The sequence below is a fragment of the Oncorhynchus mykiss genome, chromosome 5 (genome assembly GCF_013265735.2).
Source record: "Oncorhynchus mykiss isolate Arlee chromosome 5, USDA_OmykA_1.1, whole genome shotgun sequence".
NCBI lineage: Eukaryota > Metazoa > Chordata > Actinopteri > Salmoniformes > Salmonidae > Oncorhynchus > Oncorhynchus mykiss.
The window spans coordinates 42,892,894-42,912,470 of record NC_048569.1 but is presented as its reverse complement, the minus strand read 5'-3'; the positions used below and the strand labels follow the sequence as shown (position 1 = coordinate 42,912,470).

The 19,577-nt window shown below is 45.0% G+C and overlaps 1 protein-coding gene across 2 annotated transcripts in view; it reads left to right on the top strand.

The window, feature by feature from the left end:
- pcsk5a (proprotein convertase subtilisin/kexin type 5a) overlaps positions 1-19,577 on the top strand; it is a 35,035-nt gene that overhangs the window by 13,417 nt on the left and 2,041 nt on the right. For both annotated transcript variants that reach the window (XM_036977596.1, XM_036977595.1), the window contains exons 19-35: positions 1,749-1,890; positions 2,366-2,481; positions 3,995-4,097; positions 5,445-5,581; positions 5,792-5,992; positions 6,210-6,278; positions 6,395-6,437; positions 6,606-6,748; positions 6,963-7,163; positions 7,471-7,554; positions 7,771-7,969; positions 10,122-10,336; positions 12,784-13,026; positions 13,278-13,505; positions 14,253-14,430; positions 16,917-17,134; positions 19,268-19,368. In XM_036977596.1, coding sequence (XP_036833491.1) covers positions 1,749-1,890; positions 2,366-2,481; positions 3,995-4,097; positions 5,445-5,581; positions 5,792-5,992; positions 6,210-6,278; positions 6,395-6,437; positions 6,606-6,748; positions 6,963-7,163; positions 7,471-7,554; positions 7,771-7,969; positions 10,122-10,336; positions 12,784-13,026; positions 13,278-13,505; positions 14,253-14,430; positions 16,917-17,134; positions 19,268-19,368 — 2,621 coding nt within the window. The remainder of the gene's footprint in view (positions 1-1,748; positions 1,891-2,365; positions 2,482-3,994; positions 4,098-5,444; positions 5,582-5,791; positions 5,993-6,209; positions 6,279-6,394; positions 6,438-6,605; positions 6,749-6,962; positions 7,164-7,470; positions 7,555-7,770; positions 7,970-10,121; positions 10,337-12,783; positions 13,027-13,277; positions 13,506-14,252; positions 14,431-16,916; positions 17,135-19,267; positions 19,369-19,577) is intronic.

Below are 19,577 nucleotides of genomic sequence, written 5' to 3'. Positions count from 1 at the left end.
GAACACTTAAACAACACAATGTAACTCCAAGTCAATCACACTTCTGTGAAATCAAACTGTCCACTTAGGAAGCAACACTGATTGACAATACATTTCACATGCTGTTGTGCAAATGGAATAGACAACAGGTGGAAATTATAGGCAATTAGCAAGACACCCCCAATAACGGAGTGGTTCTGCAGGTGGTGACTACAGACCACTTCTCAGTTCCTATGCTTCCTGGCTGATGTTTTGGTCACTTTTGAATGCTGGCGGTGCTTTCACTCTAGTGGTAGCATGAGACGGAGTCTACAACCCACACAAGTGGCTCAGGTAGTGCAGCTCATCCAGGATGGCACATCAATGCGAGCTGTGGCAAGAAGGTTTGCTGTGTCTGTCAGCGTAGTGTCCAGAGCATGGAGGCGCTACCAGGAGACAGGCCAGTACATCAGGAGACGTGGAGGAGGCCGTAGGAGGGCAACAACCCAGCAGCAGGACCGCTACCTCCACCTTTGTGCAAGCAGGAGCAGGAGGAGCACTGCCAGAGCCCTGCAAAATGACCTCCAGCAGGCCACAAATGTGCATGTGTCTGCTCAAACGGTCAGAAACAGACTCCATGAGGGTGGTATGAGGGCCCGACGTTCACAGGTGGGGGTTGTGCTCACAGCCCAACACCGTGCAGGACGTTTGGCATTTGCCAGAGAACACCAAGATTGGCAAATTCACCACTGGCGCCCTGTGCTCTTCACAGATGAAAGCAGGTTCACACTGAGCACATGTCACAAACGTGACAGTCTGGAGACGCCGTGGAGAACGTTCTGCTGCCTGCAACATCCTCCAGCATGACCGGTTTGGCGGTGGGTCAGTCATGGTGTGGGGTGGCATTTCTTTGGGGGGCCGCACAGCCCTCCATGTGCTCGCCAGAGATAGCCTGACTGCCATTAGGTACCGAGTTGAGATCCTCAGACCCCTTGTGAGACCATATGCTGGTGCGGTTGGCCCTGGGTTCCTCCTAATGCAAGACAATGCTAGACCTCATGTGGCTGGATTGTGTCAGCAGTTCCTGCAAGAGGAAGGTATTGATGCTATGGACTGGCCCGTCTGTTCCTCAGACCTGAATCCAATTGAGTACATCTGGGACATCATGTCTCGCTCCATCCACCAACAGACTGTCCAGGAGTTGGCGGATGCTTCAGTCCAGGTCTGGGAGGAGATCCCTCAGGAGACCATCCGCCACCTCATCAGGAGCATGCCCAGGCGTTGTAGGGAGGTCAACAGGCACGTGGAGGCCACACACACTACTGAGCCTCATTTTGACTTGTTTTAAGGACATTACATCAAAGTTGGATCAGCCTGTAGTGTGGTTTTCCACTTTAATTTTGAGTGACTCCAAATCCAGACCTCCATGGGTTGATAAATTTGATTTCCATTGATAATTTTTGTGTGATTTTGTTGTCAGCACATTCAACTATGTAAAGAAAAAAGTATTTAATAAAAATATTTCATTCATTCAGATCTAGGATGTGTTATTTTAGTGTTCCCTTTATTTTTTTGAGGAGTGAATATGTACAAATTTATACCCCCCCCCCCAAAAAAGTAAAACAAATACAGTACTAATCATTTAGCTAGTCATCAGCGTCACCGTCTGAAGCGATAATGTGTCATGAGAGGGACAATTTATGTGTTCAGAGTGCAGATGTTGTCTCCGGGTGCTTAGATGGGTTACAGTGTGCGTCTGTTTGTATGTGTGCACATGTGTGTTATCACAGGTGCGGGCATTGAGGCGTGTAACCAGTGTGCTGATGGGTACCTGATGGAGGAGTGGAGGTGTGTTTCCTCCTGTAGTGATGGCTTCTATGCCACGGAGAGCAGCCCACAGAAAACTAGTGATGGACCCAGGATATGCAGGAGGTGAGTGAGCTCTGTGTCTTGGTGTAGGTGGATTGTTCATTATTATTATGGCTGGCCTCATTCCAACATGTGTATAATAATCATTTGCTGGGTTGCTTATTTGTCCTATTTTACACATGCGTGTGTTAATACACATGTGTGAATTGTCAGTGCGTTTCTTTTTTGCATATTCCAACTCCCTCTGAGAGGTGGGGTCACAGCCAGGGTCTGCCATTTTCCAAGGTGACCCCAGAGCAATTTAAGGTTGTGCCTTCCTCATGTGCACATTGACCGATTTTTCACCTTGGCGATTCGAACTAGTGACCTGTGTGTGTGTGTGTGTGTGTGTGTGTGTGTGTGTGTGTGTGTGTGTGTGTGTGTGTGTGTGTGTGTGTGTGTGTGTGTGTGTGTGTGTGTGTGTGTGTGTCTGCCTGCCTATTTCTGTGCACATGTGTCTGTTTATGTAATCTCAGCCAGTCTGCTGGTACCTCCTCAGGTGTGATTCCAGCTGTCTCACCTGTGTGGGAGCGGGGAAGGGGAACTGCAGCAGCTGTGCTGGTGGATACAGTCTTATGGACAAAGTGTGTATGGTCAGCACTGTCTGTGGTGATGGTCAGTCAATCAATCAATCACTCTCCTTAAACTCACTCGTACAACCCAGTGTCTATTCCAGGGGGGAAAGTAAGGCGGTACGGTCCGGTACGGCATCCTAGCAAAATAAATAGTGGGGGTACGCCATACCTTAAAACGTGAGCCTATCACAATTATTAAAACAAAATTTCAAGTAAACTGTAGGCTATTACACCACATCTTATAATTACTGCATGTCAGAGGCAGGAAAAATGAGCGAATGGACATGAAAACGTGTGGCTCCATGAGAACACAGACATTTTGCCAAGGCAGAGATGAGTGGCCCACACCGAGACTCGCACGGACAGCAGTGGATGCATAAATTCTGGCCTAATGACATTCGCCAAATGTCATTACACTTTGTGGTGTTTTGTGTAACAGATGTCTCTTTCCATTCACCACTGTTTGGAGGCTGGAAATACACTACATGACCAAAAGTATGTGGACACGTGCTCGACAAACATCTCATTCCAAAATCATGGGCATTAATATGGAGTTGGTCCCCCCTTTGCTGTTATACAGTAACAGCATCCACTCTTCTGGGAAGGCTTTCAACTAGATGTTGGAACATTGCTGCGGGGACTTGCTTCCATTCAGCCACAAGAGCATTAGTGAGGTCGGGCGCTGATGTTGGGCAATTAGGCCTGGCTCGCAGTCGGGCGTTCCAATTCATCACCAAAGGGGTTCGATGGGGTTGTGTAAGCCAGTCAAGTTCACAGAATCATCTAGAATGTCATTGTATGCTATAGCGTTAAGATTTCCTTCCACTGGAACTAAGTGGCCTAGCGTTCTCCTGGCGTCCGCCAAAAACTGATTTGGGCGTTGGACTGCCAGATGGTGAAGCGTGATTCATCACTCCACAGAATGTATTCACTGCTCCAGAGTCCCATGGTGACGAGCTTTACCCCACTCCAGCCGACGCTTGGCATTGCGCATGGTGATCTTAGGCTTGTGTGCAGCTGCTCAGCCAGGGAAACCCATTTCATGAAGCTCCCGGCGAACGGTTCTTGTGCTGATGTTGCTTCCAGAGGCAGTTCGGAACTTGGTAGTGAGCGTTGCAACCGAGGACAGACGATGTTTACACTCTACGCACTTCAGCACTCCGCAGTCTTGTTCTGTGAGCTTGTGTGGCCTACCACTTCGCGGGTGAGCCATTGTTGCTCCTAGACGTTTCCACTTCACAATAACAGCACTTACAGCGACGAATGAATTCTACTTTCACCCCTGGTCTATTCAGATAGTGTATCGTATAGCTACTGTGTTAGTGTAGGTCACACGTTATATTATTATTATTACAAAGTAACTATACATATAACTAATTAAACGTAATCTGATCAGTTTCCTTTCATTACAAATCAAATATAGTTGTATATGCCTCATCTGCAGTTGCTAGGTACAGCTGAATACTTACGTTCTGTATTAAAATATTACAGGGTAATTACATTGAATTAGTGCAAAGTAAATGTAAAATGTTGTCTTTGTGTTTTGCATGCAGGAGAGTACCAGGATAGCCATGGGAAGTGCCATGCATGTGACGCCACGTGTCTGAAGTGTACAGGCCCAAAGTCCGAGGAATGTATCAGCTGTGGCCCCTCTAGGTAAGTCTATGGTGAGGACTGTATCAACTATGGCCCCTCTAGGTAAGTCTATGGGGAGGACTATATCAGCTGTGAGCCTTCTAGGTAAGTCTATGGTGTCTATGTAAGGCCATGGCGAGGACTGGATCAACTATGGCCCCTCTAGGTAAGTCTGGTGAGGACTATAACAGCTGTGACCCCTCTAGGTAAAGAGATTTCCATACAAGAAGAGATGGGGCGGAGCAGATTTCCCAAAAATGGAGCAGATTCTTATTTTCTCCGCCTTGGCTGAGTGGCTTTCACATGCATGAGCACCGTTGATCGCTCCGCCTGGATAGAAGTCCGCCCCCGTCTAGCTGCATTGAAAATGAATGGCATCTCCTCTACCGCTTCATGTCTTTAGAGGGAAACTTTGGGATTTTGGCAATGACTCACTTTATATACATCCCCAGAGTTACAGTAGATTTAACTCGTGGATGCCATTTTTATGTCACTGTGTCCAGTATGAAGGAAGTTAGAGGTATCATGCTAGCAGATACCCATAGACTTCCAGTCATTGCCATTGCGCTAACACTAGTTAGCAATGGCTCACAAAACTACCTCTTGACTTCCTTCATGCTGGACACAGACATAAAAATGGTATCGACTCACCTAGAGGGGCAATAGTTGAGACAGTCCTCACCATAGTCTTACCTAGAGGCCTATAGTTGATACAGTCCTGACATTAGACTTACCTAGAGGGGCCATAGTTGATAAAGGGCTTCGTTGCCAAATCCCAAAGTATCCCTTTAACCTATTGTTAGGATTGTATCATCTGTGGTATCATCTGTGGCCCCTCTAGATGTGTCTATAGTCTGAGAAATATATAGATTTACTGGAGCAGATGTCATAACAAAGAGGTTGATTCAGGTGACCTTCTGTACAGTTCAGCCTTGGATATAAAATGCTCTCTTCCTGTGTCATCCTGTTTGCGACACTTATTTTTACATATAAAAGGTGCATACTGGTAACTGTACATTCCCTTTTGGTAACACAAGGCAATTCAAAAACAGAATTAGCCTAGAGGCAACAAAAAAAAGAGCCAACACTTTTTACAGGCAATGAAAGTTCCAGATTGCACCTTTTTTTTTAAATCGATAGTGCGAGAATCTGGCCATTAAGCAGTTTTTCTACTTATTCAGAGTCAGATGGACTTGTGGATACCATTTTTATGTCTCTGCGTGCAGTTTGAAGCAAGTTGGAGGTAGTTTCGCGAGCCAATGCTTACTGGCGTCAGCGCAATGACTGGAAGTGTACAAGTACCGCTAGCATGCTCCACCGGAAGCACATGTAGTTTAATAGTTAGGTGCTGTTGTCTCATTGTCTCAGGTCTCTGGATCAGGGTTTCTGTGTGGCTCAGTGTGCCCGGGGGAAGTACCAGTCAGGTGGCCAGTGCCACCTGTGTGACCACACCTGTGCCATGTGCCTGGATGGAGGGCCTGCCAACTGCACCAGCTGTGACACCGGTGAGGGGAAGGGACACCTGTCATTCTAACTGACACAGTCCAGTGGACACATGCTCTGGCTCTGGGACAACAAACACATTGCACTTTATACCACTAAAAAAACTATATTTTACGGTAATAGACTAATAGTGTGTTGTGTGTGTGTGTGTATAACGATTGTGCGTCTATCTGCCTGCCTGCCTGCCATCCATCCATATGCATTTCCCTCAGATAAATTCAACATGGACCGCTACTTGTACAAGGGGGGTTGTGTCGACGCTTGTCCGGAAGGACATTACCATACCCAGGAGAAGAGCTGCGAGTCCTGCCCCGACAACTGCAACCTCTGCTCCTCCGCCACACACTGCCTGCGCTGTAACTCCTCCTACTACACCACTGATGGAGTCTGCACCCGACTGGAGTGTGGAGAAGGTGACAGATATAGCCAGAATGTTGTGTTCTTATGTAATATCTGCCGCTACAGGTATGAACATGAAGAAGAAAAGTCTTTGAAGTATTTCTGTCTCCATAGAGAATTGTAATCCCCCCCCCCCCCATCTCTCTCTCTGACTCACTCTCTCTCGCTCTCTTTGTCTGGCTCCCCTCTATCTGTCTGTCTTTCTGTCTCTGCCCCTCTCTCCCTCTACAGGTGAGGTGGAGGATCCAGAGTATGATGACTGTATGGCCTGTGAGGAAGGCTGTAAGAAGTGTGTACTGTGTAAGTTAGTCTACCCATGTGAACCCTATCTAACAGTTTGAACACGGTTGGCGAGGGCCACGGGGAGAGGAATAGGATGAGAAGATGTCTGAGTGTAGTTTTTCTCTATTCCTCAGATAACCCCAGGCATTGCCTATCCTGCACTGACGGCTTTTACAAGTAAGTAGAGCAAGGAATAAAAATCTTGTTTTAATCTTAATGAACCCCCCCCCCCCTTTTAATTTATGGAATATCACCTCAATTGTCAATATCTCCGTGTGTGATATGTAAATGAATGGGTGACAGGGGAAGAAGACGACACAAACCAACTTCTTGCATTGAGTTTAGATTCCAAGATGGCTGCTACAAGAACTGCCCAGCGAAGACGTTCAGCGTAGAGGAGGAGATGACCTGTGTGCCGTGTGATGAAAAGTGTGTCAGCTGTGACGAACATGAGTGCTACTGGTGTGAAACCGACCTCTTCTTATCAGGTAAGGGTTTGGTCGGTGTAACTGTGTGTGTGTGTGTGTGCTTGTTTGTGTGTGTGCGTGCGTGCTTGCGTGTGTGTGTTCTTATGTTTTAAAGAGTGCTCTGTTCCACCCAGAGGGGAACTGTGTGTGTGTTGGGGGTTTGTGTGTGTGCGCGTGCGTGCTTTCGTGTGTGTGTGTTCTTGTTATGTTTTAAAGTGTGCTCTGTTCCACCCAGAGGGGAAGTGTGTGCCGGAGTGTCCGGACGGTTTCTACGGAGACGAAGACACCCAGGAGTGTGAAGAGTGTCACTCTGACTGTGTGACATGCAGCGGTCCCGACAGTGACGACTGTGTGTCGTGTGAGGAGGGGAAGAGCCGGGAAGAGGGGGAGTGTGTCTCTAAACAGGATTCCTGCCCTGTTAAGACCTTCCTCACTGGTGAGATTTAAAGGATCAATTTACCGAAAAATAGATGGATGTTGCCACACTGTTAGGGCGTACTTCAGAAATGTATTTCATTACACAAGTTATTGTTAGATGATTGCTAATGACCTTGGCACTTCACTTTACCCTGTGAGGGAGTTTGTTACATTAACATTGCACCTTGCTGCAGGAAAGCCATTTCGAAAATGTAACTTTTCAATCCCAACAACTTTAGTTGTAGGCTATGATTATTATGTGAATAAATCCCCTGGTACTGTATGATATTGACTTGTTTGGTGTTTTCTCGTGTTCTTCCCTGCAGGTGAAGGAGAGTGTGAGGCCTGCCATGCCTCCTGTGACTCGTGTTCAGGAGAGGAGAAGAGCCAGTGTAAAACCTGTGCGAAAGGTCTGCCTGGCGATATTTCTGCCTGTCAATTTGTCAGAATGTGTGTAGTGTGTGCTCGTCTGTTTCCAGTGAGGTCGCCTTAAACCCTGCGAAAAAGAGAAAGATAAGCACATCCCACTGGTTCAGTTCTGGTCCTGATTGCAGACCGTGACAGTGTGCGTGCTCGCGTGTGCGTCTGTGTGTATTCTGACCGTATCCTTCCTGTGCTCTTCCCAGGGCGGTTCCTGTCAGCAGAGCAGGTGTGTGTGTTGAAGTGCCCAGCGAGCTCGTTCGCCGGCCAGCTGAGCGGTGTGTGTGAGCCGTGTCCTCGGGGGTGTGTGCAGTGTGTGGACGAGCATCGCTGCACCCGCTGTCAGGTGGTACGCAAGGCCCCGCTCTACCTGCAAGACGGACAGTGTGTTCGTCAATGCCAGAGGTCAGAGTTCATATGAGTATGGTAAAGGTGATAGCTCGGGATTTAGGCAAAGAGGCCCTTGATCTACTTAGTCAGATGAACTCGTGGATAGCATTTTTATGTAGTCTGTGGCTGCTAGTACGGAGCTTTTGCCCTCGTTCCCGCCCTTCCGGGAAACTGGGTCACGTTTCTGCGCCTGCGTTATTTTACGCACACTATGTAACTACTGCTCACACTCGACCCCTCCCTTCAGGTTTCTCTCTTTACTCTTCTGAACCGTGATGACGTAGCCTATGTCTCTGCCTCGTATTTCTGAACAGCGGAAACAAAAACCCTGCGGCGAGATGAACAAACGTTCCCAAACATACATATTATGAAGGCTATACAACCTCATCCTGTCCGCTGTGACGGGTATTGCAGTTGCACAAGCAGCATACAGTCCCTACACGTTGCATTGGTGCAAAACCAATCCGTGTTTTGTTTGAGGGTGTAGGGTCATCTTTATAGTTGCTGCCATATCGTAGCCACCAGACAGAGTTCCTGAAAAAAGAGCACTACTACTTAGACTGCCTGTCTGCCTCCTGCTTAGCCAATGCGTGCAATGATGATGAAAAATGAACATTTATATCGCTGCTTAGAATTCGTGTCTGTGTCTTGCTGGTGTTTGATATGCTGTCTAGACAGCGGCATGCAACTTCCTGCTTGAGTTTTGTGTTTGGGGCAAAAAAAAAACTATCTGTGTCTTAACCATGCAGAGGCCCTACTAACTGCTATTTTGCTTCTCAATGATCATGCAAGTACTGCACGACTTGGATACCTAGCTGTTCAACTAGGCAGCCGTTCCAGGCAGCCAAGCGTGTATACGGACCGGTAACCAGAGTCTGACAATGGGCGAGTTCATTTTGCGTCGCCCGGTGCACTATAACACCCGTCTTGAAGAAAGAACATGAAAATCGTAGGGATGGTGCCAGGTTTCCTCCTGACCTGACCAAAGAGTTCAATCTTGGTTCTCATGGTCTGAGAGTCCTTTAGGTGCCTTTTTGCAAACTCCAAGCGGGCTGTCATGTGCCTTTTACTGAGGAGTGGCTTCCGTCTAGCCACTCTACCATAAAGGCCTGATTGGTGGAGTGCTGAATAGATGGTTGTCCTTCTCCACAGAGGAACTCTGGCGCTCTGTCAGTGACCATCAGGTTCTTGGTCACTTCCCTGACCAAGACCCTTCTCCCCCGATTGCTCAGTTTGTCCGAGCGTCCAGCTGTAGGTAGAGTCTTGGTGGTTCCAAACTTCTTCTATTTAAGAATGATGGAGGCCACTGTTTACTTGGGGACCTTCAATGCTGCAGAAATGTTTTGGTACCCTTCCCCAGATCTGTGCCTCGACACAATCCTGTCTCGGAGCTCTACAGACAATTTATTCAACCCCTATAGACAGATGTGTGCCAATCAATTGAATTTACCACAGGTTTACTCCAACCAAGTTGTAGAAACATTTCAAGGATGATCAATGGAAACAGGATACACCTGAGCTCAATTTCGAGTCTCATAGCAAAGGGTCTGAATACTTTTTTTATTATTTTTTTCTTCTTCATTTGACAAACATTTCTAAAAACCTGTTTTCACGTTGTCGTTATGGGGTATTATGTGTAGATTGATTTTAGAATAAGTAATGTAACATTTTTTTCCCCATCTTTAATCCTGCTCCTAGAAACTCCCAGAGGTTTCTGTTCCAACTCAGGGCTCATACACCATTTTGGATCATGATTCATTGCTCCTCTCCCCACACATCATTGCTGTGGAAAATGATGATATATTGTATGACATGGTGATGTATTCACCTCTTTATCTAAATGGCGTATATACCTTTCATTTTACAGAACTGGAGTGCCTGCTGAACTCTACTGTACCCACTCAAACCCTCTCAGTTGTCATGACAGCTTTCCCGGAGATGCTCTTCTCCATCACAATGTCGTGGATTGACTCCAATTGCTCACTCCCCCTTGTGGATTTAGAAGCTTTGGATTGGTCTAGGCAATTTACACCATACTTCTACCACCAGTCCACGAGAGGGAGTGAACGAGTGCACACTTTGGGGAGAAGGGTAGAGAATGATCCCGTGAACCCCAGTGTGCAACTCAACGTCCTCTCTGCTGTGCTCTCCCACTGTGTACTTTTAGTGGGTATGCAGCGGGCCAGGTGTGTCGCGGCTGTGCGACAGGCTGTGCCTCCTGTGAGAAAAATGCCACCCACTGTCTGAGCTGTGTGGAGCCCTTCCTTCTGTACCAACACCAGTGTGTGGAGGCCTGCCCCCCTGCACACACGCTCAGAGACGGGGAGTGTCAGCACTGTCCCACAGCCTGCCAGGAGTGTAGCCCCAACAGCGAGTGCACAGGTGAGACACACCCAGACGAGAGTAGTGATGGCATATTTGTCATTTATTAAGGATCCCAATTACAGGTCTACTCTTTCTGGTGTCCAGCAACATTAAGGCAGTTATGTAACATTTCAATATGACATGACATTGCATTTCGTGACACTTTTCACAACATACAAAGTGTGTTCCCTCAGGCCACTACTCTACTATCACATATCTACAGTCTATGTGTACGTGGGTGTAGAGGGCGTCTTATCATGTGTATGTGTGTCTCTTCAGTCTCCCGCCGTTCCATAAGGTGTATATTTCTGTTTAAAAAAAATCTGATTCTACTGCTTGTGGGATAGAGTTCCATGTAGCCATGGCACTATGTAGTAATGTGTGCCTCCCATAATCTGTTCTGGACTTGGGGATTGTGAAGAGACCTCTGGTGGCATGTCTTTGTGGGGTACTCATGGGGTGTCTGAGCTGTGTGCTAGTAGTTTAGACGGACAACTCGGTGCATTCAGCATGTCAACACTTCTTACAAGAAAACAAGTAGTGATGAAGTCAATCTCTCCTCCACTTACATGCATATTTACATGCATGTTGTTAATATTAGCTCTCTGTGTACATTTAAGGGGCAGTCCTGCTGCCCTGTTCTGAGCCAATTTCCCGAGGTCCCTCTTTGTGGCACCTGACCACACGACTGAACAGCACACCAGGTGTGACAAAATTAGAGCCCGTAGGACCTGCCTTGTTGATAGTGTTTAAAAAGGCAGAGCAGCGCATTATTATGGACAGACTTGACCATGACAGTTTACAATCCTAGGGTTTCTCCAAGCATTTTAGTCACCTCAAATTGCTAAATTTCCACGTTATTTATTACAAGATTTAGTTGAGGTTTAGGGTTTAGTGAATGATTTGTCTCAAATACAATGCTTTTAGTTTTTTAAATGTTTATTCCTTGCCACCCATTCTGAAACTAACTGCAGCTCTTTGATAAGGGTTGCAGTGATTTCACTCACTGCAGTAGCTGATGTGTATAGTGTTGTCGTCCACATACGTAGACACACTGGCTTTACTCAAGGCCAGTGGCATGTCATTAGTAAAGATTGAAAAAAGTAAGGGGCCTAGACAGCTGCCCTGGGGAATTCCTGATTCTACCTGGATTATGTTGGAGAGGCTTCCATTCAAGAACACCCTCTGTGTTCTGTTAGACCGGTAACTCTTTATCCACAATATAGCAGGGGGTGTAAAGCCGTAACAAATACGTTTTTCCATCAGCAGACTATGATCGATAATGTCAAAAGCCGCACTGAAGTGTAACGAAACGGCTCCTACAATCTTTTTATCTTCAATTTCTCTCAGCCAATCATCAGTAATTTGTGTAAATGCCGTGCTTCTAAATGTCTTTCCCTATAAGCGTGCTGACATTTTTTTTCACCTCTTACACACTCACTTTGCAGAATTTTAAATGCTTGTCTTTCATAATTTGATCAGTTATAGTGGCAGCGTTTGTTGCTGGCATGCCATGCCTAAATTTGCTAATCTTGCCAATAAAAAATAAAAAAATTAAATTAAATGCCTATCAGTGGGTTTTGTGATGAATGAATGATGAAATGGAGTTGACGTTGCCTTTTTGCCCCAAATTTAATTTAAGGTGCTCCAAACCTTTTTACTATCATTCTTTATATCATGTATCTTTGTTTCATAGTATAGTTTCTTCTTTTTATTCAGTTTAGTCACAGGACTTCTCAATTTGCAGTACGTTTGCCAATCAGTTGTGCAGCCAGACTTATTTGCCATTCCCTTTGCTTCATCCCTCTCAACCATAACATTTTTCAATTCCTCATCAATCCAAGGGGATTTAAAGGTTTTTAGCCATTTTCTTCATGGGTGCATGCTTATTAGTAACTTCAATAAGCAATTTCATAAATGTGTCAAGTGCAGCGTCTGGTTGCTCCGGATTACACACCATCAACAACATAGGTATCACTACAAAACATCTTCTATGACCTCTTATACACTATATCCAGCTTTTGGAACTTTGGTTTTCCTAGATATGGCTACTATATTGTGATCACTACATCCAATGGATTTGGATACTGCTTTAAAGCACATTTCTACAGCATTAGTAAAGATGTGATCAATACATGTTGATGATTTCATTCCTGTGCTGTTTGTAACTACCCTGGTAGGTTGACTGATAACCTGGACCAGGTTGCAGACACCAGTTACAGTTTGAAGCAGCTTGATGAAAGCCAGTCAATATTTAAATCACCCAGAAAATATACCTCTCTGTTGATGTCACATACGTTATCCAGATAAAGGGCAAAGAGAGAGAAATAAATATAAAAAATCAATAGGTAGCCAGACAGGGAACAAGAAATTCCCTATCTTAATCCATCAGTCTCCTTTCTCTCTCTCCCTCATGTCTCTCTCTCTCCCTCTCTCCATTCCTCCCTCCCTCGCCTCCCTCCCAGGCTGTGAGGAGTACCACTTCCTCTACGAGGGCCGCTGTGTGACGGACTGTCCCGAGAGGTTCTTCCAGGACTCTGAGCAGGGCGTGTGTGTCCGCTGTCACCCTGACTGTGCCCAGTGTGACGGTCCGGATGGGGACGACTGTGACTCTTGTGCAGACCCAGAGGCCACCCTGCACAACGGAGCCTGTCTGCCAAACTGCCCCTCCCACACCTACAGGGACAGCAGGACTGGACAGTGCAAAGGTGGGGAGGCTTGGATCTTGACACAGTGGTTCCCAAGCATTTTAGGACTGAGATCCCCTGAAACCCTTTGAAAGTTTAATGTGACCCACCAAATAAAGAAAGCCAACCATAAGGGGAAAAGTATGCACTTCTCCAGTGTACTATAGGTCATCTAGACTCTTGACTAGGTCATCTAGATTCCATGCAACCCAGTGCTGTGACGTATTTGGTTTCTGTGTGATATCTCGTTTCTCTGTGTCAACTTTTTCCAGACTGTGATGGCTCCTGTCTTACGTGCTCGGGGCCCCACGCTGGCTCCTGCTCCAGCTGCAGAGAGGGTCAGAGACTGGACGCCCACGGGCAGTGTGACCCCCTGGTTAACAGGTGCACCACCCGCCACTACACTGGAGAATGCCACCCATGCCACAAGTACTGCCAGCAGTGCAACGGGCCGGGCAAGAGCCACTGTCTGAGCTGCAACCAGAACCATTTTATACTGAGTGAGTGGAGTCATTCTCATTCCTCAACCCTTGATCATACAGTCTTACACTAGCTGTGGATAAGACCATGCTAAGTGCAATGCTAAGAATAGAAGAGAAGAGGAAAAAACAGTCACTGAAAGTAGTTTTTGGTTTAGAACAGGGGTGACAAACTCATTTTGCCGTGGTGGCCTTATTCGGTTTTCATTGGGGTCCGGAGGGCGACAGTGATAATGTGTTATATTTCCTTGCCGTCAAAATTGGCAAGAAAATAGTCTTCTATCCATCGTTCTTGGAATGTTTAATGCTCCCCCGACTGTCTAGTAATTATTAGCATGCTGGACAGTCAAGAAACTGTTTGAATATAGGTCCATTATCATTTCTACACAGTTTCGATTTGGTTTTAGTCTTTTTAAAGTATATTGAGTTAGTTTCCCCCACCCCCTATTTTTTGCTCAAACCCCTGCCGGCCAGATTAGACCCTGTGTTTGACACCTCTGGTTTAGATGTTTAATTCATGAGTAGCAGTAGCAAATTTAACAAACAGACACTTTTCCATGCCAGCCGTCGTGATCGGAAATTGTTAATTTTGCCAGAGCCACCATTTCATGTTGAAGTGTGTGTGTGTGTGTGTGTGTGTGTGTGTGTGTGTGTGTGTGTGTGTGTGTGTGTGTGTGTGTGTGTGTGTGTGTGTGTGTGTGTGTGTGTGTGTGTGTGTGTGTGTGTGTGTGTGTGTGTGTGTGTGTGTGTGTGTGTGTGTATATATAGACGGTACCTGTATGGACTTCTGTCCTACTGGGTTCTACCAAGATGAGTCAAGCCAGAGATGTGAAGGATGCCACCCAGCCTGTCTCACCTGCATGGGCAGACACAGCCACGAGTGTCTCAGTTGCAAGGACCACCTATTCAGAGAGGGCAAGGAGTGTGTGGACACCTGCCAACCAAGGTTTAATTATAGTGTTGTTATTTAGTTGTCACTTTTGACTTTGGAAGATAATGTTATGATATGGTTGCTTAGTTATTTGATCCATTTTTATTTGATCCCAAAACAACTTATATTATTTATGACAGTTCTATAATTTATGAACAGTTAACATTAACTCCAGTATATGTGGCTCGTGTACAGCAACTCACAAACACAACATTTTAGTGTTGTATCACCATGCTCCGTCGGACCAATGGAGTCTGGGCAGACCATCCATCATATTGTGTTGTTTCACTCACACTCGTGTCTTCTGTGCTGTGTAATATATTGAGACCTCAGACAACAGGTACAGTCCATTGAATAACAATGGAGCTCACGACTGAGATTGAAATGGCCTTTCATATGGCCTGATAAATGCTAAGTAGACCAGATAGTATTTGAGCAGGAGTGATTGAGACGGTTACATGTAATGTGCTGTTCAATTGATGCCCAGTTTAAATATCTCAAAGAGGCTACAAAAGGCACACAAATGGTAAAAACTCATATTTATTGCTGTGATGTTTCCCAAACACACAGCTACAAGCATTGGGACACACGACTGACAGTGCATTCACAAAGTAATCAGACCCCTTGACTTTTTCCACATTTTGTTACGTTACAGCCTTATTCTAAAATGTATAAAAAAATTGTTTTCACTCATCAATTTACACACAATACCTCATAATGACAAAGCATAAACAGGTTTTTAGAAAATATAAAACTGAAATATCACATTTACATAAGTATTCAGACCCTTCATTCAGTACTTTGTTGAAGCACCTTTGGCAGCGATTACAGCCTCGAGTCTTCTTGGGTGTGACGCTACAATCTGTATTTGGGGAGTTTCTCCCATTCTTCTCTGCAGATCGTCTCAAGCTCTGTCGGGTTGGATGGGGAGTTTCGCTGCACAGCTATTTTCAGGTCTCTCCAGAAATGTTAGATCGGTTTCAAGTTTGGGCTCTGTCTGGGCCACTCAAGGACATTCAAAGACTTATCCCGAAGCCACTCCTGTGTTGTCTTGGCTGTGTGCTTACGGTCGTGGTCTTTGCCCCCAGTCTGAGGTCCTGAGCACTCTGGAGCAGATTTTTATCAAGGATCTCTCTGTACTTTGTTCCGTTCATCTTTCCCTCGATCCTGACTAGTCTCCCAGTCCCTGCTGCTGAAAAACATCCCCACAGCATGATGCTGCCACCACCATGCTTCAACGTAGGGATGATGCCAGGTTTTCTCCAGACGTGATGCTTGGCATTCAGGCCAAAGAGTTCAATCTTGGTTTCATCAGACCAGAGAATCTTGTTTCTCAAGGTCTGAGTCATTTAGGTGCCTTTTGGCAAAGTCCAAACGGGCTGTCATTGCTTTTTTACTGAGGAGTGGCTTCCGTCTGGTCACTCTACCATCAAGGCTTGATTGGTGGAAAGCTGCAGAGATGGTTGTCCTGGAAGGTTCTCCCATCTCCACAGAGGAACTCTGGAGCTCTGTCAGAGTGACCATCGGGTTCTTGGTCACCTCCCTGACCAAGGCCCTTCTCCCTCGATTACTCAGTGTGGCCGAGCGGCCAGCTCTAGGAAGAGTTTTGGTGGTTCCAAACTTCTTCCATTTATGAATGATGGAGGCCACTGTGTTATTCAGGACCTTCAATGCTGCAGAAATGTTTTGGTACCCTTCCTTAGATCTATGCCTCGACACAATCCTGTTTCTCATGGCTTAGGTTTTTGCTCTGATATGAACTGTCAACTGTCGGACCTTATATAGACAGATGTGTGCCAATCAATTGAATTTACCACAGGTGGACTCCAATCAAGTTGTAGAAACATCTCAAGGATGATCAATGGAAACAGGATGCTCCTGAGCTCAAATAAAGTATTTGTTTTTAATTTTAATACATTTGGAAAAAATCTAAACTTGTTTTCGCTTTGTTATTATGGTATAATGTGTGTAGATTGATGAGGGGAAACATTTATTTAATACATTTTAGAATAAGGCTGTAACGTAACAAAATGTGGACAAAGGGGTCTGAATACTTTCCTTATGTCAGTTAAGATGGTGTCCTATGGAGACATAACATGCACAGTTTGAGCTACTCCAGGAAGTAACCTTGCAGGCTAGCTCAGTGCTGCCACTTCTCATTGAGTAACTCCAATTGAAGTCGGACCAGTGTACTGCAGGCTGCCATTAGCAACTATATTAGCCTGTAACTTCTACTGTGTGGGATTTTAAAATAATCGGTTCAAGGACATACATCTGGCGTATTAGAAGCAAATATTGGTATCATGATTGTCTTAAAAAAACACATCTCCCACACAGACACCTAGAAACAGTGACACACATCCACATATATATACACACACACACACCAATAAATAGACAGTCACACACACACGCACACACACAAACCCCTTCTAAACATCCACACATCCCTACACACCGTCAATGATGGGTGTCCCTGTCTGACTTGCACTGTCTCGCAGTCACTATGGAAACATGACCTCGAGGACGTGTGAGAGGTGTGACCCGAGCTGCGGTGAGTGTTCCGGGGGCAGGGCTGATGGCTGTCTGAACTGTGCAGATGGACTGCTCTACCTGAGGAAACAGGGACACTGTCACTCCAGCTGTCCCCAGGGCCACTATCAGGACAACCAGCACCACACCTGTGAGCCCTGTCACTCGAGCTGCAGAACCTGCTCAGGTAGGGAGGACGAGAGACCTGTGTGTGTATGTGTCTGTCTTAGTCTCTTTTTTTCACAGTTGGATCATAAGATACTTTAAAACCCAGTCAATACTTGTTACCATAATCATGAAGGGGCTGTTTCCCGGACCTGGACCCAGATTAAGCCTATTCCAGGACTGAAAGGTACTTTCTATGGAGATTTTTCATTGAGTATGCAGTCCAGAATTAGCCTTAATCTGGTCTGGGAAAAGTACATCGATCTGTTTTTGGCATTCACAAGTGATTGAATATCGACCTATTCCTAAAACAGAGAACGACGAGACAGATCTCCCAGTTAGCACATCTGATTCCTTAGAAGTTGTGGGAACGTATGTTTTTCGTTTCCCATTGGCTCTGGGAACAAAGCCATAAGTTTCCTGACCGGTAAAACAAAACGTTCTGAGAACGGAAGTGAACATTTTTCCCTGTTTTGGGAACGTACATTTTTAGGTTGCTGGGGGGTTCTGAGAATGTTTCACTATCGTTCCCAAAACCTTTCCTGAGACGTTTTTTTTATGTTCTGAGAATGGAAATTATAGGTGATTTTAAGGTAATTAAATTACATTTTGAGAACGTTTCAATAACACTGTTAGCTTAGTTTGGGTTAATTGTTTTAACCTCCAAGCACAGATGGGACACATGAAAATGTGTTTGCTTAGGCATTAATCATGCAAACACATTTCTTTTTTCACTGTGGCACAGTGTCAGTGAAATTCAAACTTTTGATCTTCTGTTCTGTATCCATGGAATTAGTCAGTAGTAGTTATTTTTTATACTCATTCAAAGCTGTTAATTTTAGCCTATTCAAATTGACCCCATTTTCAAAGGAAACAAGCGCTCATTAAGAATTTGGTTGATGCTGAGAACAAATATTATTTTAAATATCATTCTTAGTGTTGTTTGAATCTTACTAAAGTTTTTTTGTGTTTTTTTAAATGGAAAGTTTTCTTAATGTTCTGCGAACATGACTTTAACTAGAACCACGAGGAAACCTGCAGAAAACATTATGCTAAAGTACTGAAATTCCCAACAAGCTCTCACAGTCTCCGAGTTCACATTCTTCACATTTTGAAGTTGTTCCAAACTTCAAATTTGTAAGTGTTTTTAAGGTTACGTTTAGACACTCTGAATGGTTAAGGTAAGGGTTAAGGTTTGGGATAGGCTAAAACCAAAAATTAAAACAACTTTGTATCACTGGATTCAAACATGCAATCTTTGGCACCAGAGACAGATGCTTAGGCATTAACTCCAAATGTTTTAAGGTTAGGGTTAAGTTTAGGCATTTACGCCAAAATCTTAAGGTTAGGCATTCATTCTGAATGGTTAAGGTTTGGGATAGGCTTAAAACACAAATCTCAAAAACAACTTTCTATCGCAGGATTTGAACGTGCAACCTTTGGAACCAAAGGCAGATGCTTGCGCCCATCTGCCATCCCCGCCCATAATGCCCTAGCAAAACCATAATCTACTTGAAAGTAACAGAGTTCACTAATGCCCCTAGTGGCCGGTTTCCACGTCATTCCCCGATGGATGGACGTTGAATACTGATTTGTGTGGCCTGGCTGGAAATTCCCGCAGAAGAAAGTTGTTTCTTAATAATCTCTGAATGTTCTGAGAACATGGCTTTAAATAGAACCATGAGGAAACCTGTAGAAAACGTTATCCAGAAAGATTGAAATCCCTCAGGAGAATGAACATTCTCTGAACTATTTGACAACATTGCCTAGTGTCAAACCATTGGGAGAATGTTCTTAGAACATGACCAACATTGAAATGAAACGTAACCGCGTTTGAACTTTTAAGAAAAATCTGTTCAAGTAATGAAATACCAAGAAAATGTTTGTTTTTGTCACGTTTTTGTCAAACGTGTTGAGAAGCCAAGCATCTATCCTGCATCATTCCCAGAAAGTTGTATGCAAAATAACCATAGGACAACCACACTCTCACCAAGCTCTCAGAAACATATGGTTCTCAGAACGTTATCTGTTAGCTGAGTTGTGTCTTTAAATTGACTAACTAAATCCAACAGGAAAAAAAAACAATGCACTGGAATGTCATGCCATCTACGCTACAGTCCAAGTGCCCAACAATGTAATTGTCCCATATTTCCAGGAAAAGGATCTCAGGCGTGTGACTTGTGTCACATGGGCTACACGCTGTCAGACGGAATGTGTGAGTCCCACTGCAACATGGGTCAATACCCCGTGCTACAGGTAACCACGAATACCCATTACTCACCACTCACCATCTCTGTACTGTATAATGTGCTTCATGTTAGTCACACATGTCAGGCTTGACACACTCCCTGATGTCTATGAGTCACAAATAAAGTTGCATACGTCCTGATGTCAATACAGAAATGAGTGCAGTGTTAAATGACTAATTTAACTTAAACGTGTTTGATCGATAGTTGTTAGTGTTG